The sequence below is a fragment of the Eulemur rufifrons genome, chromosome 29, assembly GCF_041146395.1.
Source record: "Eulemur rufifrons isolate Redbay chromosome 29, OSU_ERuf_1, whole genome shotgun sequence".
Taxonomy (NCBI): Eukaryota; Metazoa; Chordata; class Mammalia; order Primates; family Lemuridae; genus Eulemur; species Eulemur rufifrons.
Genome location: NC_091011.1, coordinates 51,217,777 through 51,243,329, shown reverse-complemented (window position 1 = coordinate 51,243,329; position 25,553 = coordinate 51,217,777). Strand labels below are relative to the sequence as shown.

The following is a 25,553-nucleotide window of genomic DNA, read 5'->3' as shown; positions in this document are numbered from 1 at the left end:
GATTGGGTAAGAACAGCAGCCAATACCCAGTTGAGGGGCAAAGATGGACAAGCCAGCATTCACCAGCCCCCTCTCAGCCTCCCAGTTTCCTCTCTCTTTTTTACCCCCCTCTCTCTTTTCTACTGCCCCTGCTGTTTTTTCTTTGGGGGGCGGGGGGCATTGTTTCATTTTGGGGCTAGTACCAGTACATACACCCTACAACTCCAATTTAAAAGAAAACACACTTGAAATTTGAATGCTGCCATTAAATCACTTTTCAAATAATTGAGTTTCATGCCCCTCTCCTTAGTGCTCTCTGCCCTTTTCTTTAAGATATGTTATCAACTAGAAATTAGGTGTTTAGCTGTATGAGGTTTTTTTGGGGGGGGGGGGAGCGTGGCTATGGGGAAGGATTTAGTACCCAAATCCTACTTTCTCCTTTTCCTTTCCTAAGTTCTAAATATTAATACATAAAGATCAATAGTCAAGAGGAAACAGTTTTCAATTTTTGTTAATAACTGAGCAAGTGCCTTAATCCCTCCCCGCCACCCTCCCTTAAAAAGGCTTCTCTGATGTTACGGACAGATCTCTGGGCATAGGCCAGAAGCCAAAAAGGCTTTGGTTTCCCCTGACACTTGTCTAAATGGCTGGATCATTAGAGCAGATTCCAAGCTCCTTACCCAAACATCCACGTGTATGAGGAGTGAATGGCAGGTCTTCCTTCCCCACCTGTTGCAGGTGGAACAGAGAGCCCAGAGGAGGGTCAGAGCTGCTGAGGCAAGTCCTACCTGGTCTGTAGATCCTAAAGGTGGGCATGGAGATGGCCAAAACTAGTCCTGAGAAGTTGATCCCTTCGTCAATTGGCCGCTGGCGGTAGAGCTCCTGCTCACGGATAGCTGTCTCTCTTAATTGCTATGATCCTGCCCAGTAGGGAAGAAAGTCCAGTGAATCTTACACTCGCAAATCAGATCTACATCTTCTCCTCCAAGGGGGAGGAAAATAAGATAGTGGGAAAGGATGAAAACTAGGGAACAAAAGTTCACTTTTCCTAGGGCTGAGGCTAAAACTGATCTGAGAACAAAAGTATTCCTCCTTCTCCAAAGAACATTGTTTTAGGTAAGCTGCACAAAGCTCCTGTCCAAAATTCTTTCTGCACTGAGATATCAGACTCCATCATCAATAATTTATTTGTGATGACCTTTGATACTGTCCTTTGACTGTGATCTCTTTTAACATGACTGTTCCTGAAAGGGGTGACATATACTGCATATAGTCCTTTGATGAGGATCGGTTTCACTCGGGGCTACAAGGGATGAGTGGGTGTTGGCAACAAGGTTTGCTAAGAAAGAAAAGAGGAAGAAAAAAAGGAAGTGGAAGAGCCCTAAGGATAACTGTGTCTACTTCATAATTACACACCTGGTTGGATGCTGATATGTGAATACCATAATTCTCACAGGCACTGTTACTGCTAACTTTCGCCATCTATTTCAAGGATGACTTGTGGGTGAAGTTTTAAGTGTTAACAATGCCACATCTCCTTGTTTTTCAGTAAAAATACCATATGAGAAATGCGGGAATTTATGCAAGAAATTATATATATATATATAATTTTACACTTAAGGGCTATCTATGGTAGGGTACTATAATCAAGTCAATTTTATCAACCTTATTAATTTAATACAGTTGGAGGAAAAGTGGAAGTAAAGCTCATATGACCTAAAATGATATCTAAAGCTGATTGATTTCCAGGAAGATTTTTTAAAAGGGGGCAAAATAATATGTTTATGATATCCTTAGCACCATTATTTTTAGAATAATTCAAAATAGAAATTGTGGTGCAAAGAGAGGAGAAAATTTTAAATTGTAACATTTTATTTTGTCACCAGGGGTATAGAAACACTTTTAGGATGAATTAGGTCCTGAATTTGGAATTTCTTAGCAATGTGTGGATATGCTTGAATACCTGACAAGGTCACTTGAAATCTTGCGGTTCAATAATTCAGCCCCACTCTGGGAAGACAGAAGACTAAGCTATGCTATAGTGGCTTAAAAAACACATGACAACTTAACAATAGAGCAGCATGCTGATAGGAGAAGTAATTTATTTTCCCTTGTATTCTCCTTACATGGTACTACACAGAGAGTCAAATGCATGTCTGTGCATGCATAAGGCAAGAGAATAGAGATTAATTTGCTTCACCCATAGAAATTTCAGGTACTGCATGCTAAGCTGTTGTGCTTATCTTTGGAAAGTTTGTCCTCAGAGGCTGAATAAAATTTCTGCTATTCTGCTTTTTACGTAAAGAAGTCTATTGTTTGCTTAAAAAGGGGAAAGCTCATTTTATTAGGTATCCTTGTTACTGTGATTGCATTCTTCAGAATATTAGCTCTGCTACCCATTTTCAGATCCTTTTTTTATAGTTTGCATGGCTGACTTCCTAGAGCATCTCTGAATGGGATTTTTCTCAGCTATTTTCACACCTTCTGTCCCTATCATGTTTCATTCTTCTGCAGCACTTAGATCTGTAGCACAGCAGGTGGGGAAGTGATTTAAGGACAAAACAATGGGAAGCTTATGCTTTCTTTTATCAAGTCACGGATATGTTTTTCTATCCAGCTTCATTGGGGAAAGCCTTTTGTTTTTCTCTTCTTTTTTTCTGTTTCTTAATCTATGGTTTACTACATGACATAGTCACATTAAAAAAAAAACGTGAGAACAAATTAAATTTGTCATTGAAACTCACAATTTTTCTTCAAATTGAAAAACTTTGGTGAGTTTTGCAAAGTGACATAGTATTCTTGGGTGCTCAGGTTTGTGCTGGAGATAGAAATTAAAAGGAAGAAAATTCACATAGGAACCCCCACTTCACTCTCCCTAATAACAGATATTCTTGCTGCGAGTCAGCTCTAGAGGCTGTATATCTCCTAATCCTGCTAGAGAAAGGAATTTGCTTCTTTCCTAGGAGGTGATTGATGGGAAGGAAATGTCTAGATAGGTGAGTGGTTTCTTAAAAGAGAGGAAAAGAAAAACCACAAAAACCGCGAAGATCTGTGTGAAAGGGGCCCATTGTAAATACGGAGGTGGTGTGGGAGGAGTGAAGCTTACCCAAACTGCTGACTTGGTAATTGTGACCTCGGTATGGTAACAGCATAAAGAACTTATCTGGAACAGATATTTTCAATTTACAAAGAGGATTGAGATTTTCAAAATATATCTAGAAATCCAGACATTTGTTATCTTCCACCAGGGTTTCTCAGTTTCCAGCATTATTGACATTTGGGGCCGGATACCTGTTTGTTCTGATGGTGTGTCTTGTGCATTATGGGATGTTTAGCAGCATCCCTGGCCTCCAGCTGCTAGTACACTCTTCCCCGCTTGGCTACATAATAATGTAGCACACTGTCAGAATATAAGTGTCTAGACCCATTTCTTAAGATTCATATTTAATCAGTCTGTATTATGACTTAGGCATTAGCATGATTTTTAGGTTCCTGGGATGATTACAGTGAATCTAATGATTGGTTTAGGAAACAATTAGTGAATGCCTACAATGTCCCCAGCATCGCCTTAGATGACGAGATACAAAGATGAATGAGACATTAGCCCTGTTCTAGAGGGGCTTAGGAACAGTGAAGAGCTGGACACATAGTGAATATGCTGTAGTCAATTTCCCTAAAGTTAAATGTACAGCACATTATGTCAGCACAGAAGAAGAGCTGGAAGCTGGTACCTTAATGGCACAATATTCTTCTGAAACTTGTTCAGTACCTGAAATGCTCACATTTTAGAATTATATAGGTATCCAAATAGGTAAAGATTTTTAAAACAGAGTGCTAAAAGAATTGATAAATTAGAAACTGCGCATTAAAATTAAGAATTAAGGGAACTGGTAATGTTCTGTTTCTTGACAGCCATAATGTTACTTGTGTGTGTTCACTTTGTGATAATTCACTCATTTTAAATACTTTTTTCCTATATATATTACATTTCAATGAAAAATTTTAAAAAATCTAAGCCCTCATTGGAGCAGATGAGAGAAAAGCAGTACAGTATTAACAAGGAGGGCAGGAGCTGGGGAAGAGGGGAGAATAAGATGAGGTGGTAGCATTAGCTCACGTTAAAGAGAGTCCCTAACCAAAGATTCAGTGGTGACTATGAGACTTCCAGCTAAGATAAATCAGGCAAGCCCTGCTTCCTGGTGCCTCCTGAACTGGGGTAGAAGGAATTGTGGAATCTCACTAATTTCCATTCATTGCTATTTTCTCTATGCCCTACCTCCCCACTCTTCATTCTTAGTCTAAGAGTAGATTGTTCCTTTCTGAGTTGCCTTGAATGCTGGAAATTCCAGTGACAATATGTAGAATCTAGATAGGGAAACCAGTGAAATCTGTAATGAAGCATTATGCGTGCTAACTTTTCAAGGGAAGTGAAGAAAGTTCTTTTCAAAAATCAGAGCACCCTTTAAAAAAACGCTATTTCAATATCTTCTCTGAAATGCTGTCAATGTGCACCTTAGGTACTTACTGAGTTTACTGAGCACCTAAGACAGCTAAGTGCTTTGTCCCAGCTGTTTCACTCAGTTGGTAACTGTGAGAAATGCTCCAGTGATTTTGTTCCTAATTAGTAAGTAAATTAATTACTGACAGCCAGAGATTCATTCTTATTCTCTCCTAGCTTCTTGCTGCATGATGTTTGTAAAAGATTTTGTTTTCTCTAGCCAAACAATTTTGGTTTCTTCACCTGTTGACCTCTAACATGGTCTTTCAGGGGAGATGCTGTCTGCTGTCTTCTCACCTGTATCTTTATTGAAATTCATCACATCAGTTCACAGAAACTCCAGTGAGGCCCCAGTTGCAAAACTGGAGCCACGGTGCTGCTAGTAGCTTTTGCAATCTTCATTAGTGTTTATGAATGTGAACTGAGGCAGGCAATATTCCCATTACTGAAGGCCTGTTAAGAGCCACATTATTGTCTTACCTTAATTGGACTTGTGTCTGAGAGGAAAAAAATAAAGAACCAATTTAATTTTCTTCTGCCATTGACCTGTGACATTTTTAAGGCATAGACTTGCCTCACCTCTACAAAATGGTTCCTAGGAGGGCTGATCATCTTGGTATTAAACCTCTCAAATAAATCCATTCGAAACTGGGGTCAGAACTAATTGGATAATGAGCCAAATTGAGAAACCATTCTCCTGACCCAAGGCCAGCTCAGACTCCTTCTGAAAACAAGCGCCTGATTTTGAGGCACAGGAGAGTGATGAGAGGCTTGAAATTAGATTTTCAAGAGCTTATAAGTCTCTTTAAAAACTCCGCCATCTTTCCAATTTTTCTCTTTTCCCCTTTTAGTTTGAGTTCTTCCATGCTGTTGCAACACCAGTGAAAGGTGAAGTGATTTATTTTTCCATTTTGAATGATGCTTATTCCCTTGGTGAGTCTCAGCTTAAGAAATAGCAAACTCCCCAGAGTTTCTTCACTCTGAAAAGCTATACAACTGATTGCTGGAGAATCATGGCTTCGGTCCATTGGGCTTTAACTCTTTCCCTAGTGAGTCATTTGACTTTGAGGCAACTCTAAATGCATTGGGAAGGCAACCAGATCAATACACTAGGGCTTCAAGCCACGCTAACACTTGAAGTCACTCCAGAAGTATCTAAGAGCTTGCTTTTCTTACTGACCTTCTAACTACCCAGGCCAATGCTGTGTTTTGAACAGGATTATTAATAATCAAGAACAAGATTATTCTCACATGTGGAATTTTTGACAGACATGGTTCACCTTTTCAGTCCAGGTTCTTCTTTCATTCCTTCTCATTCTAATAGAGATATGCCAACCCCTTATTCCAAATTAAGGATCAGGGCGCTTCTTCTGACAATGGACTGTTGTTTAGAATTTGTAATGTATTCTTTTGAAGTACTTTAATGTGCTTTATGTATTTAAAGGATTTAGAAACTAGACTGCATTTTGTTATATATTTTACACATTTAACAAAACAAATTTAGTAAAATGTAAACCTATTAAAAAATAAAATTTCATCAAAGTACTATTTGTTTATTCACCACCCACTTTTCAAGTACTTGTTATAATATTTGCAGCAACATTATTTTTACAATATATTTACTCTACAGCTATTCTGCCTGGCCATGCTCAATTAATCCTTGTACTGTTTTAACTTTATAATATTTTTTATTTTCATCAAAATAATATACTTACATAATTTTTACATGAATACAACATATTTGGAAGAACTTTGCCCAATGTTTCCCCAGGCTAAGTCTACTTCCTACAGGTGTTCATTTTGACTCTTTTGATAATGTCTTATTTTCTTTCTTTCCTTCTGGAACACCTATTGGTGTTGGTCAAACTGAGATTTTCTCAAATTTATCTTTCAATCCTTGTAATCAATTTCTATTTCTGCTATTTCATATCCAAAAGCTCATTCTTATTCTTGGTATAATCCTTTTTAAGAATACCCTGTGCCTATCTCATAGCAATATCTTTGCTTATCTCTCTGAGCACATTGATGTTTTAAAGCTTTGAATTTTGCTTCCTGCCTTGTCTCTATTTTTTCCAACTGTTTTTTCTGGTTGTTTCAGTCACTGTCTTTCAAGTTCGAAGTTTACTTAAATGTCTGGTAATAATTGATTGTAAACGTATGCTTTAATTTTTTATTATTTAACTTTTGGATATGTAATACATTGATCAGCTTCAAAAAATTCTTTAAAAATTTTAGGAACTCCTTTCATATGTTACAAATAAATAAAATGTTGAATATTTTAACACATTTTATATCAAGTGTAAGAACCTCAGATGTGTTATTAATTTTGTGATTCTCAAGTAGGTAACCAGTCTCCATCAATATTCAGTTGATGCTATTAGATGATTTCCAAAAAAGATTTATAAAGGAACACATATTACATTTTTAATGTTAATATTAACTCACATGCCAGCAATCTTAATAACCCTCACTAGCTCAGAACACACAAAACAATCACTTTTACTACCCGTTAAATATATTAATTTTGGGAAATATTATATTAAAGAATTGCTGTGAAAATAGTGAAATTTTTATTTCAGCATATTACAGGGGTACAAATGTTTAGGTTACATATATTGCCTTTGCCCCACCCAAGTCCGAGCTTCAAGCGTGTCCATCGCCCAGACAGTGTGCACTGCACCCAGTAGGTGTGAACATACCCATCCCCTCCTCCCCCTTCCCACCTGCCCAACACCCAATGAATGTTGCTGCTATATGTGCACATAAGTGTTGATCAGTTAATACCAATTTGATGGCAAGTACATGTGGTGCTTGTTTTTCCATTCTGCAATATTTCACTTAGTAGAATGGGCCCCAGTTGGTGGGACTGCAAATCAGGACAACCTCTGTGGAAAGTAATATGGAGATACCTCAAACAGATACAAGTAGAACTACCATTTGATCCAGCAATCCCATTACTGAGCATTTACCCAAAGAAACAAAAGACATTCTATAAAAATGACATCTACACTAGAATGTTTATAGCAGCACAATTCACAATTGCAAAGATGTAGAAACAACCCAAGTGCCCATCAATACATGAGTGGATTAATAAAATGTGGTATATGTATACCATAGGGTGCTACTCAGCCACAAAAAACAATGGTGATCTAGCACCTCTTGTATTGTCCTGGTTAGAGCTGGAGCCCATTCTACTAAGTAAAATAGTGAAATATTTAAATTAAAAACATAAAACATGTTTCTTTTATAAATATTTTCCAGAAATCATCTAAAAACATTAAGTGAACATTGATGGAGGCTGGGTGCCTTCCTGAGAATAACAAAATAACACATCTCAGGTTCTTACACATACTGTAAAATGTATTAAAATATTCAACATTTTTCTTATTTGTAACATTTTTGAAAAGAATCCCTAAAATTTTAATGAATTTTTTCTAAGCATCGAATAAACAAATTGAGTTTTATCTGATATAAGAATTTTGATACTGATTCCTATATCTGAAAATATAGTAATAATGTTTCAACTCCTATGTTGCCCTAACCAATACTAAAGATTAGTATAAAGCTGTGGTAGTTGTAAAAAATCATACCACTATGGAAAGAGATCAAGAGAAACAGGAAATAGCATAAAGATTTGAGTATCGTGGGCTTTAATAAAATGACAAGTATTATAAATCAGTGGGAAATGATTTTTAGTACTTTTATATTGCTTTATAATTTTCCCTTATATTACAAATTATTGTATAGTAATAGACATTTTAATAAGTGCATTATATTTATATTTTATTTTTATTTAGTATTTAATTTAAATTAAATTATTAGCCATTTGAGAAAAAAAGTGAATTGAAATCCTACCTCACACTTTTTACTAATGCAAATTTGAAGTGCATTAAAATTTTTAATGTAAAAAAGAAAACCATAAAAGTAATAGAAAAAAAATTAGATAAATATTTTAACAATCTTGGAGTAGGGAAGGATTTTCTGGGCTGGTATGTAAGGTAGAAATGACAAGGGAAAGATTAATAGAATCAGTTACCTAAGATTTTAAGAATCTGTTTGGGAAAAAACTAGCATAAACAAAGTTAAAAAGAATAATATTTCCAATATATGCGATAAAGGATTAATATGTTCGATCCATATATAGCTCTTACATATTAATTTTTTAAAAACCATAGCACTCCCAAAGAAAACAAGTGAAAAGTACATGAACCAGCAATTCACAAAATACAACTAATTTTTTTAAATATTAAAATATAATTAGCCTCTCTAAAAGTCATAGAAATACAAATTAAAACAAGATCATAATTTTATCTATCAGTGTGTCCATGATTGAAAAGAGCAACAATAATATGCAGAGTCAGTAAGATTGTGGAGAGTGGGCAGTCCTGTACAATATTCATGGGAGTGTGAATTGGTAAACACACACACACACACACACACACGCACACGCACACACAAAACCTTTTCTGGATGGCAGCCTGGTACTCTATAGCTAAATTTTGGCCCAGCATTTTACTTCTATGAATTTGCACTAAGGAAATAACTAGATAATGAGGTTAATGAAGGCAAAACTGTGGAAACAACCTAAATGTTAAAACTATAGGAATGCTTAAGTAGCTTGGTACGTATGTGCAATATTATAGTATGGACACATTGAAAATAAAGGTATATATGAAAGAGAAAAATATCCCCAATACCTCATTAAGTAAAAATATGCATTACAAAACAACATGTAAGTATCGTTACCTATTGGTAACTATGGAAGTGCAGGGAGGGGCTGGAGGCCTGTGGGCCTGACTGGGTCAGAAGTGAAGCTTGGATAAAGCAGTACGCAGAATCGAATAACATCCCCTCCCATCTCTGCCTTCCTTCTCACTCAGCTCTCCTTTTTCATGAAGTTATTTTATCTTATTATTTTTATCATCACTGTGATTATCACTAATTTTATGTTACGTGTTTACCGCATGCTAGTCACTATGCTTAGCATGTTATATGGCTTATTTCAACAAATCTTCAAAAAAATTCTTATTCCCTATTTGAAAATTAGGAATCAGAGTCAGAAAGGTTAACTTGTTCAAGAACACACAATTATTAAAAGATAGAGGTAAGAATCACATACAGTTCATTTAAATCCAGAATCGCACAGTCATCTATTACATCATCCTTACAACTTGAAACCAACCCACATCTGGAGTACAGACAGGCACAGACATACGTGGTGGGTTTGGAATGTTGTAGAAGGAGGTGGAGGTTGGTAAAGTCAAATTCCAGAGTGAGATAACAAGAAAACTAAAAGGAAAAAAAAATCACGATAAATGAGGAACAAATTAGGCATATTAAACTACATTTGCTAATGAACCTCATATGAGGTATGAGGCTTTATTATAAACTACCCAATACAGCCCTCTAAGGGCACCTATATGCTTTTGGAGGAGAGGGCTATTTTGTAAAATGTGAAGTCCTCTTTTACCAAGGACCCAAGTTATTCATTGAGGGGCACTTTTCCTCCATAAAATAACTGGACTCAAGAAGAAGACAGCTCATGGGGAGGCAACAAAGATAGCTAACATGCCCAAGGTCAGTAGACTGAAGTGTCCCCTAAATTCCAATCTTTCATTCTGTGGTACATTAGTAGCTGAGCACATTAGCTAAACTACATTTTATATAGCCTCTTTTAAAGTTGGATGTGTCCCTGTGACCTTTAAGCAATGAAATATGAATGAAAATATGTGCCATACCTTCCTCATACTCTTTCTTCTTCCACTGGATGGATGCTAGGAATTGGCACAGCTTCAAGATGGAAGTAACCTGGGTTTTTGAATCCCCACGTAGAAGAGAGACACCAACAAACTAAGACCTTAGACTACTACATGAGGGAGAAATGAAATTCCATTTTGTTAGAGCCATTAAATAATTGTGGGTCTATTTACCAAGGTAGGCAGGCTTACCATGACTAATAGAGAGTTTGTGCATCACACAGATATCAGCAATATTCTTTTTCTGGGAAAGAGTAAAGATTGGCAGCATGACATGGAAGCACACAGTATACCAGAGTAGGTGGCGTAGAAATGGGTAATCAGAGTGATGGTGGACACTGGCAAGAGAGACATGACGAACACTGACTGGAAGAGGAATCATAGATGCTCAGAGACCTGGTGCTCTCAGGGACTCACAGAGAACTGTAAGAAAGGGACACGGTTGAGAGCAGGCCATTTGTGTGAATGCTACTGACCCTGTTCACTTAGGAACAAACTTTGAAACACACTTACCTAGATTCTATATACAGTTTGTATCCGTTTATGTGGATAGGACCATGCTATATATAGACACATGCATATATGTAATCAAAATGAATATGTTCCAAAACATCATTAAAGTTGAAAGATTATGGGTGGGTTTTAATTTTTATCTTTCTGAGTCATCTGAACTGTTTAAAAAAGAAGCATATCATACATCTATAATGAGAAAATTTTCTTCATTTTGAGGAAGAAAAATTCTTCCTAAATATTTTATATTTTCATGAAAATATTTAAGATGAGAAACATCTTGGTGACTGTAAATAAATATGTGATAAGAATGAGATTCAATGTTTTGCCCAACTCCTATCGTGAAATCTTTCAAGAAGAGAATACTTGCACACCATATAGAATTTGACTGCATGTTTGCAAGTCCCCCGTTACATAACAAGCTCCTTTGAAGATAGCACTGTATTATACTCATGATTATTACTGGCACTTGGCACCGTTAGACACTCAGTAATGTTAACAGAATCAATTTATGAGTGCCTGAGTACTCAAGTAGCTTTCGACGTGTAGCTTTCAATGGTAACTGATAAATTATTTCAGCCTTGGAATCTCCATTCCCTGTAATTTCACTTTTGCTAAGTGTATGACATAAAGCAATTGATTGATCACACATGAGATACCTAAACAAGTGTTCTTTTCTTTTTTTTTACATCTCACAGCTCCATTTAACCCAAATAAAGGCGCAGATAGCATCATCAAGTTTGACACTTTTGGAGATGGAATGGGGCGATACAACGTGTTCAATTTCCAGTATGTGGGTGGAAAGTATGGCTACTTGAAGGTTGGTCACTGGGCAGAAACCTTATCGCTAGATGTTGATTCTATTCATTGGTCCCGGAACTCAGTCCCCACTTCCCAGTGCAGTGACCCTTGTGCCCCCAATGAAATGAAGAACATGCAACCAGGGGACGTCTGCTGCTGGATTTGCATCCCCTGTGAGTCCTACGAATACCTGGCTGATGAGTTTACCTGTATGGACTGTGGGCCTGGGCAGTGGCCCACTGCAGACCTAACGGGATGCTTTGATCTTCCTGAGGACTACATCAGGTGGGAAGATGCCTGGGCCATTGGCCCAGTCACCATAGCTTGCCTGGGTTTTATGTGCACATGCATGGTTGTAACTGTTTTTATCAAGCACAACAACACACCCTTGGTCAAAGCATCAGGCCGGGAACTCTGCTACATCTTATTGTTTGGGGTTGGCCTGTCATATTGCATGACATTCTTCTTCATTGCCAAGCCATCACCGGTCATCTGTGCATTGCGCCGACTCGGGCTGGGGACCTCCTTTGCTGTCTGTTACTCAGCCCTGCTGACCAAGACAAACTGCATCGCCCGCATCTTTGATGGGGTCAAGAATGGCGCTCAGAGGCCCAAATTCATCAGCCCCAGTTCTCAGGTTTTCATCTGCCTGGGTCTGATACTGGTGCAAATTGTGGTGGTGTCTGTGTGGCTCATCCTGGAGGCTCCAGGCACCAGGAGGTATACCCTTCCAGAGAAGCGGGAAACAGTCATCTTAAAATGCAACGTCAAAGATTCCAGCATGTTGATCTCTCTTACCTACGATGTGATCCTGGTGATCTTATGCACTGTGTATGCCTTCAAAACGCGGAAGTGCCCAGAAAATTTCAACGAAGCCAAGTTCATAGGTTTTACCATGTATACCACCTGCATCATCTGGCTGGCTTTCCTTCCTATATTTTATGTGACGTCAAGTGACTACAGAGTAAGTCTTTTATTGTTTCTTTTCCTTGTTCTTTTATCCTGCCAATTTTTGTTGGGTAGGATAGAAAATAATCTCCCTTTATTTCATCTCAGCAGTGAGTTGGGTAATTACAAATGTCATGATGACCTCCATATTATATGTAGAAATTAATTCAACATGTTTCAGAAGCATTTAATTAGCACCTACCATGCACAGAGCACTGTGCTAGGCACAGAGAGGACAATGAATGTGAATGGCATGTTCATTCAAGTAATATATAATCTAGTGGGAGAGAAAATGTATACACACACACACACACACACACACACATGCACACACACACACCATTAAAGAAAACCTTTTAATTAAACTTCAAAAGTGATTGACAAGAGAATAAGACTTAAAACTACTAAGAACTTAATTAGAATACTTCAAATTAAACACAAGAAGACCTGGCTATCACAGATCAAGCTGTAAATTAAAATACAATTGCAATATCGAGCCAGGATCAGTTTAAAGATATAAAACCTTTTATTCATGCTTCATTACAAACACATTAAAATATTAGGTTAATTTGCTATGTGTTTTCTACAACTTTAGTTGTATATACACATACATATATGTATTCCCTGAACTAGTTAAAAATTTTATTGTACATATCCAAATAACCTAATTAAGTCATTAACAGTCAGTACTATATAATTCAAATTTCTGGGCTTTAATATAATTGCCATCTCATCTAAAAGAAACTTCATTATTCCATCATGATTTCCCAAATTTTTAAAACCCTTCATCAGTTATTTTTGCATTTATAATTCTGATTTTAATATCTCAAAATGAGTATAAGAAATTTTTTCTCTTCAGACAAATGGCTTTTATTCTCTATATTTCTTAGGTCATCATAGATTAAAATTTTCCAAACCACAATGATTTCCTTGTCACACCATGATTGAAGTGCCTCTATAGGTTGTAAAAATCCCCAAATCTTCTGTTTACCAACAATTGCTACATTGACAAAATCTAGCAAATTGCAGCCCAAAAAGAAGACAAAGCAGATACAAAATTTCAGATAAATAGGAGGAATAATTTGAGAAATCTATTGTACAAATGGTGACTATCATTGTACTCTCGAAAATCATTAAGACAATAGATCTGAAATGTTCTCATCACAAAAAAATGATAAGTATGTGAGGTAATGCATAGGTTAATTAACTCAGTTTAGCCATTCTACAATGTATACATATTTCAAAATATCATTTTGTACATAATATATACAATTTTTATTTCCCAATTAAAATAATTTTTTAAAAAAAGAACATAAATGTGTTTAAAGCATGGGATCAAGAGACTGGCAAAGCTTATTGTGTCTCATCTATTTAAATTATTCACACCCATGTAACTGAAACCTATGGGCTACTTTAAGGGATGAACAATAAAAATGAAGAATGTAAGTTCAATGTCGGAGTAACAGTCAGGCATGTTAAAGACTACCTATTAAAAAAAATTGAAAATCTTTAAGAAAAGATAACATCAGAATTGAATTGGCAAAATCAAAGGGCAGAGTACTATGCACCACAGAGGAGTTGAACATTTAGAGTTTGGGAATTAAAATGGAGAAATATAGTTAATGTATTTGAATGCCCCTATCTCTGCCTTTTGCCTTCGTATACATATACATTCCCATAGATCTGCAGGGAATTTTTTAAGTTTTTAGGAAGCCACCCTTAGCCACCCAGACATGGAGTATTGGGACTACAAAATAGCTATAATACTAATTATTTTGCCCTGGACATAGGATTTGAAACTATTCATTCTCAAAAGAGCTGGCTGAAAAAATAGGGCAGAAAATACTGAGAATAAACATAAATAGCATTATAAAAATTTAATTTTATTGAACAAATTAGCATTTACTTCTAAAACGCACCCAAAAAAATGACCTTTTTCTTTACATGTTAGTGACATAGTAGAGCAACTGACTGAATGGAACTAGCTGAACATGCCAGAGATTCCACCACATGGCAGAAGTCATAAGGCAAATGGAACAGAAGTTGTGGAATTGATTTTTTTAAGGTCCATGCTAATTAAGGTCTCCAGTCACGCTAAGATCATCTGAGGTCTTGCTCTTTACACATAACGCCAATCCTAAATTTACAATAGAAATGAGAAAGGTAGACTGAAGCCTCCAAAACAGTGGTTTTCAAATTTGGCTACATACTGTACCAACTGAATAGCATCAAAAAATGTATATTGATACTTGGGAAACAGCCCCAGAGATTCTGATTTAATTGGCCTGGTCTCTGGCCAGGATATCAGGAGATTTCAAAGCTTCCCAGGTGACTCTGGTTTGCAGCCAAGGTTGAAAATTCCTGCCCTAATGAATCACATGCTCTTCTTATCCCATAGGTATGTTTAGTTTTGCCTGCACTGTTTTGAAATGTTTTGAAATATTTGTGAAAGTTAGAAAACTGAGAAATTTTACATAAATGTCCAGATTTGGGGCTTTTGTAAAAAGTAAAACACATGAGCCCAAATTCCTACACGCAACAATTAGCTGGACCGGAGCAACGTACCCCTCAGGACTGGGCCGGGCACTCTTGCTCCTGTTGCCCACACCCCGGACCAAGTTCTGAAATCTTGCGCCTGGCTGCCTACACCTATGAGCCTTCATGGACCCTATAAGCATTAACTTGGGACCCTTGAAATTCCAGAACAAGACTGAGATTTTAAATTTCCCAGAGGAAAACTATGTGGTTCAGACAGAATCAGCAGCCTTAGAAAAGTACCCGGTAATTTAAGGGAAGCTGGTAAAAATTGGGGCAAACAGTCAACAAGGTTTATGACTCAGTACCTTACCACCCATTGTGTGTTATAAATAAATATAACACACTATGCCAGTCTTCAGAAAGTTTATATCTTAGCTGAGGGAACAATCTCAAACATGAATATTAACACATAATAGTTTATAATTAAATTGGCAATACAAACTCTAAATACTCAGGAGCTTCATAAAAGAGATCAGTAAGAGCTTGATGTTTTCTTTCCAGAAATACTTCTTGAAGACTTGGGATTTTACCCTGTACCTTGGTGGGCAAGGGCAATTAAGGTGGTTAGAGAATGTAGGGAATATTCCTGAGACAAGACAGAAATGAGCCAAACAGAAAGCAGTCATATCAATCTTATCAGGTGGAAAATGGTTTGGGGGGCAGGAGAGTTAGTGAGAAACTCATGGGAATTGGCAACTTGGCCAGATTATACCAGGCAGAGGAATTCATTTAGATCATTTTTAAGGACTTTGGAGTCTTGGGATTTTTTAGATTTTTTCTTGTTTTCTTTTGTTGGTTGTTTGTTTAGGCAAAAAAAAAAAAAAGACATGATTAAAGGTAAGAGGGAGAGAAAAGAACTAATCCTTCCCAATCAACTTACTCTGCTAGATGCTTTGAATATAATAGCTCACTTATCCTCATTAACACCCTGGAAAGCAAATTTTATTATCTCTTAGAGAAATGAGTAAACAGACTCAGAGGATAATTAACTTCCCAGGTGGCACAGTTAAGAAATATTAAGATGAGTTTTTCTGATCCAAATCTGTGTCCTTCATATTGTACCACAAACTTTTCCACCCTTAACGTGAAGGATGGATTTGAAGGAGTAAGGACTAATTGAAGCTATTACAGGCATCCAAGACAGAGCAAACAAGAACTTCAGATCTTCGGGAAATTATCCAGGTCATCTCCTGCTATATTACAACTAAACCTTCTCAGTTATTTTAAGAATCAAACACTGAGTCATTGAGGATCCTAATACGTAGCTTATATTGAGTAAATAAAAACTAAGCCACGTTTGAGTGTAAAGTTATCCGTAAAGGAATTCAATAATAGTAATTACTGAGTGTTTTGCTCATTCATGTCTTCCAAAAATATCTGAAGACTTACTCTAGGCCTTGGAGATACAGACAGTTATCAACATGGACAAGTCCCTCTTTTATAACTCACAGCCTAGTGGGAAGTGAGGGGAGGATAGAGATGGAGGGTAACTAATGAATGAACAAAAATGCAGGCTATCTAATGCTGTGCTGAGTGCTGTGATGGGAATTTTCTCAACTTTTCTTGAAAAGGAGGTTACTGCAGTGCATCTGGAATTTTGATGTGCATACTGAGCACCTGGGGATCTTGCTGAAATAGAGATTATGATCCACTATGAAAGGATAGGGCCCAAGAATGGATTTCTAGCAAGCTGCCAGGGAACGGAGATGCTGGCAGACAAAGAACTGTACTTGCAGTGTCAAGATTCTGGATTGTTGCTGGGGTTGGGGGTAGGTGAAGCAATTTACCTACACGAGGCAGAGACATTGGAGGTGACTCTAGAATTTTGACATGGTTCAAAGCTTACAAAGAAATTCTGATTTTCCCATGTTGACTATTTTGAATATTTAAAAAGCTACATATCAAATCTCAAATTCTTTCAAAAAATGTTTGTCACCCTCACTTTGCTAGGATCTATTACATAATACTCCTCTGAAGGCTGGGAAGCGGCAAGCCATTGGGATTCTGTATGCTACACAGAAGAAACAGCGAGTACAAACACTCTTATGCAAAAATGTCTTAGAAAAGAAAGGCATGTGGCTGCAGTGTAACGACCAGGTGGAAGAGTGATTTGATATGAGAGGGAGGCAGGAGACTAGATCATGGAGGACTTTATAGGCCATAGCAAAGAGTTTAGGTTCCATTCTACATGGACAAAGAAACCATTGAAATAGTTTTAAGCAGAGCAACTTAATGATCTCACATTTTAGGGTGGAAACAAATCAAGCTGCCATAAAGACTTTACGACTGTACGACAGAAAGGCGAAGGCACGAATGAGGAGACTGGTCAGGAGGTTGAAGTAGCTGTTTCCGTCAGAGCCAATAGTGGCTACAGTAGGACGTTAACAATGGAGATGGTCAGAAGTAGAGGTAGAATCTGTAAAGAACTGTGAAAGGTTTTTACCTTAATTGCAATCTACCAGATTAGGCTGCCACAGTTTCAAGGATGCTGTCAGAAGACACGAGAGTCCTCATCCAGAAACAAAGGACTTTAGCACTCACGGCCATAGCAGTAGGCAGAGTGTCAGCATTTACGTAGGTTCTTCCAGTCCCAATTTCCATAAGGCAATGCAAAGTGAGCTAGGTGACACCTGCATAAGCAGTTCTCAAGACAAGATCAACACTACTTAGTTTTCTTTTTGTCGTACGATCCAATATACCACTGATGTTATACTTATTTAAAATGTTAATATTGTGTTCATCATGGGTTTTGCATTAATTTTGATTTTTTAAAATATTGCATTAAAATATTATTTGTCTTGACTACTGACTTTTCATTACCCCCTTAAATTTGCATCTGAAGCAGGTCCCTCATTTGCCTCCCGCTCCTCCCAGCCCTGCCTTGCCCTTGACATGTCTAGGTAGGATGGTGATTTGTGTGTCTGTAACCAACAGAGCATCTGTCTGAGTTCATCTCCTCGCTTAAGTTCCTCAGCATACTTAAGTCTGGTGCATATGGACTTCAGCCTCCCTTAAGGATGGGGAAACTTTGATCCTAGCCTTCAGCATCTTTTTCCTTAAAGCAGCTAAAATCAGGGTAGAGAATGAGGGCAGAATCAGGCAGCCCAGAGAGAACAACTCCATGCCAGTAAGCAACACACATTTGCTTTCAGTTTTAAGCACTCAGCAGCTAGCTACTCATGACTTAACCAAATGAAGGTCCAATATTTTTGTACATTCAAAAGCCTAAATTGGATAACAGAATCATTATTACTGTCACTATTCACTTCAACGTTGGTGACCAGTTGACTCAGAAACCAGAATCTATCACTTTCTGGCTGGGACTCAAACTTTCAACTAATTTGGCCTTGACTCACACAACAGTAACTTTTTTCAAAAGGAAGTCCACCTTAATCTAGAGCGTTTGCTATCTCAACATGATAATGTTTCTTAGGGTATTGCCTGGTTTTAACATAAGGGCTGGGGAAGTTTCCCAGGGTTGTCACTGATTGCAAGAATTTATCTAGATTTCTTTGCATTGGTTTCTCATTCTTTAACACAGCACCTTTGTCAACATTGTAAACCTAATCCAGGTGAGTAAGAGCCCAAATACTAGTCAGTTTCTCATCTATGGTTTCCTAGAAAGTTTTTCTGTCTCAGGGAAGTATCATCAAGAGGACCAAAGCTCCTTTTTTGTAGCCAGGTTCCACTGCAAAAAACTCTGAGACCTTTGACAGTCATCTTGGAATGGATCTAAGGTTGGCATGAGAGACTACAACAGGGGATGAGCGCTAAGAGATGCCAGCTGTGGTCATTCTTCCTTAACAAGCATTATGTGTCCTGACCCCTCAGTCTCCCAAGGAAACCAGCCAAAGTTCAAATGATTCACCTGATTTCTGCCTTCTCTGAAAGTCTTTCCAAGCTCAGTGCAGGTGTGTATCTCTGCAACTTCTGTATGAAAGTGGAACTTTCTGCCCACTCAGGACAAATTTTAGTACTAGTTGGAATCAGGTGGATCTGAATCCAACAGGGGAGGAAATCCACCCCACCCCACCCACCAGGGGAGAGTGAGCAGCAGTCAGGGCATTGGGCCAGCAGCTCTCCTTGAACCTACTCCTTCCTGTTACTCGGCCTTTGATCCCCTCCCCACAGCCTCCTCATTAATAGGCAATAAAGCGGAGCACTATTTATTTCTGGTTAACTGTACAATTTGGTCAACATGTTTGCTACTGATTTCTGCGGACTTCTCTCAAATCCTGTTAATCGGCCCTGAGGCCCTCATAGTTCCTTTTTGAAAAAGCCATGTCTCTGTTGGCATTCCATCCTCGTTGCCAAAACTGTCAGACTGTAGTGTCTGCGATTTTACTCTACTTACAAGGTAACAAGTTAGCTTGCCACAGTTTTATTGATGCAGACAAAAAGGACTTTATGACTCACAGCTATAGCAGTAGCCAGAGTGTCAGCACTCACACGGTTTCCCTGAGTGCCACTTCCACAGCGCTACACAAAGTGGGCCAGGTGACTCCTGCACAGTCAGTGGGTTGCATTATAAGAGAGGAACTCTGAGACTAGGAAACCTGAATCTTTTATAATGGATGATATACCGCCCCTTTGCTTGAGAGGTAGGCACTGTCTTCTAAAGCTCTTTGCTCTACAAATATCCATGAAAAGACAGCCTGGAACAAAGGCAGTCAGAGCCTTGCTCGCAAGATAACATGACAGGCTCACGGGGAATTATCTTCCAACAGAACCAACAGAACTTGCTGCTGGACTGGATGTGAGGGTGTAAGGGCAATAGCAAAATCAAGGATGACTCACAAGTTTTTGGTTTGCACAATTGGGTGGCATTTGGTGTCACTCAAATGGAGACACTTGGGGAAAACAATCAACTTTAGCTTACATATTAATTTTGATATGCCCATTTTATATCCAAAAGACTATGTCATGGTGGCAGTTGAATTTTTAAGTCTCAAAGCCCACAGAATAGGTCAGAATTAGCAAATATTTGTACATCATCAGATATAGGAGGTATTTAAGCCATGGAATTCAATGGGATGATGAAGAGGAGAGAGTCCAAAACAGAGATCTGGGACACTCTAGCACTTAAAGTTCAGGTAGAAGAGATAAATAAGACAAGGAACTACCACTGAGGGAAGGATGTGTCCAGGAAGCCAAAAAGAAGGAAGTGACTGACTGTGTCAAATATTGCTGGAAGTTTGAGGCAGATGAAAATAGAGCAGCATGGACTGGTAGTATTCAAAGAGTCAGAACACAGAATTATAGATACTCTTCTAACAGTGTGACTTACTGAAGGAACTGGACAACCGAAACTATCAGGCTGATACTTGGGCTTTGTAAAAAAAAAAAGTTAAAAGTTTCAAATTTATGACAGGTATATTGAATAAACATGGTGCACAAACTATCATAAAAATGCAACTTTAGTTCTGCCTCCCATCATCCCTTTAGTATTCCATGAGGGTAATCATCCCCCACTGCTGGATGGACATTCCAGTGGACACATTCAAATACTGAGTGTTTACCATACGTGAGGCACCATTCTGGTGCTGCAGACAGAGCAATGAGCAAAAATGCTCAAGACCTTTGGAGGCCCATGAATTTGTATACTCTTAGATAACATAAGGTCCTGCAATAATTTTCAATTGAAAACTGTCTCTATTAAGAAATTAAAATGTCTAGTCCTATGTAATTATCAAAACTGTGTCTTAACGTTCGATCTCATTTCTTCCTGAGGTTTGGCCAGCCTTGGCTGAGGGCCTGCACGGGTTGGCTTCTCCTTCCTCCATGTTCATGCTCCTCAATCCACTAATTGCTCTTTCCCTCTCAGCCCTGACTAAAGAGTGATGATGAAGAAGTAGGACAGTTCTTGGAGGAAGGATGGCTTTATGAACTCTAAGTCCATAAGTGATTAAAGATACATCCTTCAGGTGCCTGAAAGATGATTAAAATGTGTTTTCATGTGATCTTCAGAAGTTCTCCTCTGGCCTTTTCTCCTGCATGTCCTTGAGTGAATTGGCTGGTGCATTCTCTCTGGTGGCTCCACGCTCATTCCCAGGGCTTCCAGCTAGACCCTTCCAGCCTCTTCCTCCAGGTCTCCAGGCTTCTCCACCCAGGCCCAGGACTACTCATGACGGCTTTCATGTGGCCCATTTTGTCCATGCACACCATGCATATCCTTCGCTTTAATAAGTTCCTAGAGTAAAGGACTACCTTGAGATAGCAAGTTTCTGTGAAATGCCACTACAGCAACTGGTCTCTTCTCACCTTCTAGATTTCCAAGGCAGGAATCAGGCCCCATTCCAGTGCATCCTCTTCCTATAGAAATGCCTCAAACTTTCTGTCAATGGCCACACTGAAGCTCTCCTCCCTAGCCTTTAAGTGAGGAGCTAGAAGTCACCCAACAGCTTTTTCCAAGCTATCCTCCTTCTACAAGCCTCTCTTCTCTCCTCTTCTTATAATGTCTTAATGTGTGTGAGTTTCAAGAGTTACAGAGATGTTCCTTGAACATGTTTGCACATTTGGATTTGTCTCACCCCTGCCTGATATCTGGTATCTCTCATATTGGCTTCACAGTCTAAGGCTGAACTGAGGCAAGAAGAGTACAATTCTAACATCATATGACACATACATGTAAAAAACAAATTATACCAGATTTATCAAGGCTTTTACATCATAGAATTAGACAGTAGCCTCTTTTCTGAGAAGTTCACAAAGGAGAAAGGAGCCTGCAATCAGGGGCCCCAAGTTGGAGAGCACTGGAGTGGTTACAGGAGACAAGAACTTTAAAATGGTGAGGATGGATTATGCTTTCAGCACTTATAGTAAATCAAGGTCTAAAGAATTAACACCACAAGCGTAGCCTGAAATTTTTTTTTAATCAAATACAAAATGAAGCTTTCTAAGGTTGTATGGCTTCTCCAGTTAATTTATTCAGTCTTCATCTTTCCTTGATTAGAAAGCAAGGTCAGAGACTTTATAGAAATGTTTTATGGACGCCTAAAGTCATTCAGGGCATTAGAAATCATGCTGTTTTATAATAGCATTTGCCTGGGGAGGAAGGGAAAAGAATCTAAAGTTCTTCTCAGATTGCAAGGAGGCTCTGTGTATCTATGGTAAATTTCCACAAAACTGATAGAAGAAATAAATAATTTCCATTTTCAGTACTGAAAGTGATAAAATATGTAGACTCTAATTTGGAATCTTCCAGAAAATTTATGGGAACTGAAGCCAGGACAAATTATGAGATCAGAAAAGACAGAGAATGAGGATGAGAGAATGAGGAGATACAATAATAAACCCTAGTTCTGAGGTAATTTTCAGGGGACACGGAGAAAGTGAAAATTCTCTGTCAAGGATGGGTGTACAGAAGCCAAGAGAACACAAAGATTGAACAGTGCGTACCCAATGTATCAAAATTCCAGAGAAATGCTAACAAAATAAACAAAAGAAAAGGTACCAGAGAAGGAAGTTGGTAGTGTCCAAGTGGGGAAACTAGTAGCTTATATGCAGAGCTTCCAGCAAGAAAGGGAGACGGAACAGACCCAAATGTGTTCATACTATAGTGAACCTCAAACAAGCCAAGTTCATTCCCTGAAACCATCAGCAATCTGGCCACTTCATCATTCAGTATTTATGTTTTACTAATTAAGATTCCAATTTTAGTGGGTCTGCAGAAATATCTTTATGAAAATATAAAGAAAACAAAACAAAAAAATCCCTGTGAAGTCTTGGCAAGCATTCAGAAGAACCCCACACAAATGGTGTTTGCTTACAAATCCTAAGCAATGTTTCCATGAATATCCCAAACACAGAAGATTCAATATAATTACTGCATTGATTTGGCTGTAATAAGAACAGCCAATATGGATGATTCTGGGTTTCTCATTTTGGTCTTGTTTTAGTGCTTCCTCTAGTTGGCCATCTGATTGAATTTATAGCCACACATTTACTAGGCAACCTTCTTTTATAGGTGCAGACAACCACCATGTGCATCTCTGTCAGCCTGAGCGGCTTCGTGGTCTTGGGCTGTTTGTTTGCACCCAAGGTGCACATCGTCCTGTTCCAACCCCAGAAGAACGTGGTCACACACAGACTTCACCTCAACAGGTTCAGTGTCAGCGGAACTGGGACCACATATTCTCAGTGTAAGTATAGAACTCAATGCTGACTCCTTTGTACATACAGCACTGGGGTAGGGGCCAGGCTGACAGAAGCAGGCAACATGTCTGTCCCTGTGAACAATCTCAGTTCAATTTTAATAAGTACTGAATTAACTGCTGTGCCAGGTACTGTGTTAGGTGCTGCACATATAGTGAGGAACAAAAGAGTCAAAGTTTCTGTTTGGGCAGTACGCATGGTCTAGCAAGGAGGAAAGACATCAAATCCATAATTAGGGTTTTTGACCATGTTGTGGAGTTTGATAATCTTGTCTCTAGTCCTTTTCTGCAGTCAGTTTAGTAGGTAACTTTGAACAAGTGACTTTATTGCTCCCTGCCTCAGTTTACTCATTGGACTAGAGGACTAGACTAGATTAGTATTTTATAAAGTATATTCTGTGTCACGCAGATGCTGAAGGTGCTTTATGAAAAATTAAAAAGGGGAAGATAATCAAATAAGATGAAAAAATGCTTCATCCTTAATACCCCCTTGGAAGTTTAAAGCACTTCCTTTAACAGGAGCATGTTATAGGTTTTGAGAATCTCTACAGCAATGAAACCTGTTTAACTTCGTGATTCACAGAGTTTCTTAAAAGAATTTGACCACAGTAAAACCAACTAACATCCTGTGGAACACACTGTGGAAAACGCTGGAATAGATCGTCCTCATACTTCGGTGACACAATGTTTTTTCAGCTGAGAACAGCTGAGAAGGCAGTGTGAACTGAAGCATACCAGGACAGCTCCCAGCTCAAAATTCTCTCTCCTGCTGGCCTACAAATGTCCGAAGCATTATCCTTAGAGAATCATTGGTTTAATTCTTTAGAGTTCTCTAAAGCACAAATGTACCTGAAAGGGACAACCTTTTAAGCCATTTTCAGCTCATTTGTGGTATGGAGCAGGAGAAATTCACCGACGCAAGGATGAGGGAGAAGAAGGGGACTGGAGCCAGAGGGCGGGGGGGGGGGGGGGGGGGGGGAGGACGGGAAGTGACAGAGATAAATGACTACTTCACCATTCCGCCTCAAGTAGGTTAGAAAGGATACTTCAAAATAGCTCAGCATCACAGGGTGAGCAATCGCATTTGTGCCCTAATTTCTCCAGTAAAGTACGGAATTTAACAGGGCAGCCCTTCCCCCAGCAAACAGAAGGAAGACTGGCAGGCTGAGAGCACGTGTTCAGGGATATGCTGTCTATACCGCTCCTCAGTGGGTTGTGACCTGCTGGTGGGGACGTTACTGTCTTTCAGCTGAATTCCCAGGCATCGCAAAGGTTGAGTCTCAGGGCATGATAAAACCTATGAAATAGTTTTCCTTGGATCTTAGAGAAACATGTTTATTTCTCGAGCAAACAGATCTCTTGTTTAGCAGCCCACCTGCATTAATAACAGCTAGCTAGTCCAGACAAGAACAAACTGACAATAACTAATAAAAACAACAATAATAACAGCTAACAAGAACTATCATTTATTGAGTGTTTTCTATGTGCTGGGTATTGTGCTAAATACTTTATACATGTGTGAGTGTGTGTGCGCACTATATTTTATTTAGTGTTCGTAACTCTTTAAGGTAAAGAAACCCACCCAGGGTTCACAGTTTGAAAGTGGCAGAACCAGAATTTAGAGTCAGTTTCTCTGATTTCGAAGCTAATGTACCTAACCACTGTATCTTGCTACCTCTCCCAGAAAGCAAGCTGGAAAAGTTCTCGTGGTGCTAAGTACTTGGTAGGCTTTACAGGAAGAACAAAGGGAAGGTTACCTAGCCTGTGCAGTAAGTCACCTCTGAGCAAAAATTGTCCTGTTGATAGCTCACAGCTCTTTGTTATTGGAACAATTTAGCAAAGTCCCTAAGTCTTCCACAGACTTTGTTCAAAATCTCATATATCCAGACCTCAATAATTTAGAAATGGCAGCATTTTCTAATATATATACTGGGAATTAATAAATTCCTGAAGGGATAACGAGGACACTTTCTCCCATCAAGTCTATTGTCAAATTCAGAAATGTCCATTTACACAAAAACAAGGTATTATGACTATAATAGACCTGCTTAAGTGTTGCTCAGCAAGCTAATCTTTAGTGACCCAACCAGTACTTTAAGGGAGGTGTCCACCCAACCCAACATTTTTGGACTTTTTTGTTACTCAATGAAATTTTAAATAAGTTTTCTTTTTTAAAAAAGGTCTAAATTCAGACCGCATTGTTTTAACAATGTTACTTTAATTAATCCAAATCAATGAAGTGGTATTATGTAACAAAGTGAAGAATTTATATAATGTCTCTAGGCATTTTAAAGTGCATAAGTAACAAATATATTCACCTGTTATTTATAATTCCATATCTTTTATTCAAAGTAGTTTTATATTTATGAA

General features: G+C 38.3%; 1 protein-coding gene across 3 annotated transcripts in view; it reads left to right on the top strand.

Annotated features, from left to right (window-relative positions):
• Positions 1-25,553, top strand: part of GRM3 (glutamate metabotropic receptor 3) — an 85,039-nt gene that overhangs the window by 48,055 nt on the left and 11,431 nt on the right. Inside the window, exons 3-4 of one of the 3 annotated variants that reach the window (XM_069462077.1) lie at positions 11,442-12,508; positions 22,997-23,171. In XM_069462077.1, the coding sequence (XP_069318178.1) occupies positions 11,442-12,508; positions 22,997-23,171 (1,242 nt within the window). The remainder of the gene's footprint in view (positions 1-11,441; positions 12,509-22,996; positions 23,172-25,553) is intronic. The other 2 variants (XM_069462078.1, XM_069462079.1) reach the window with 2 other exon arrangements.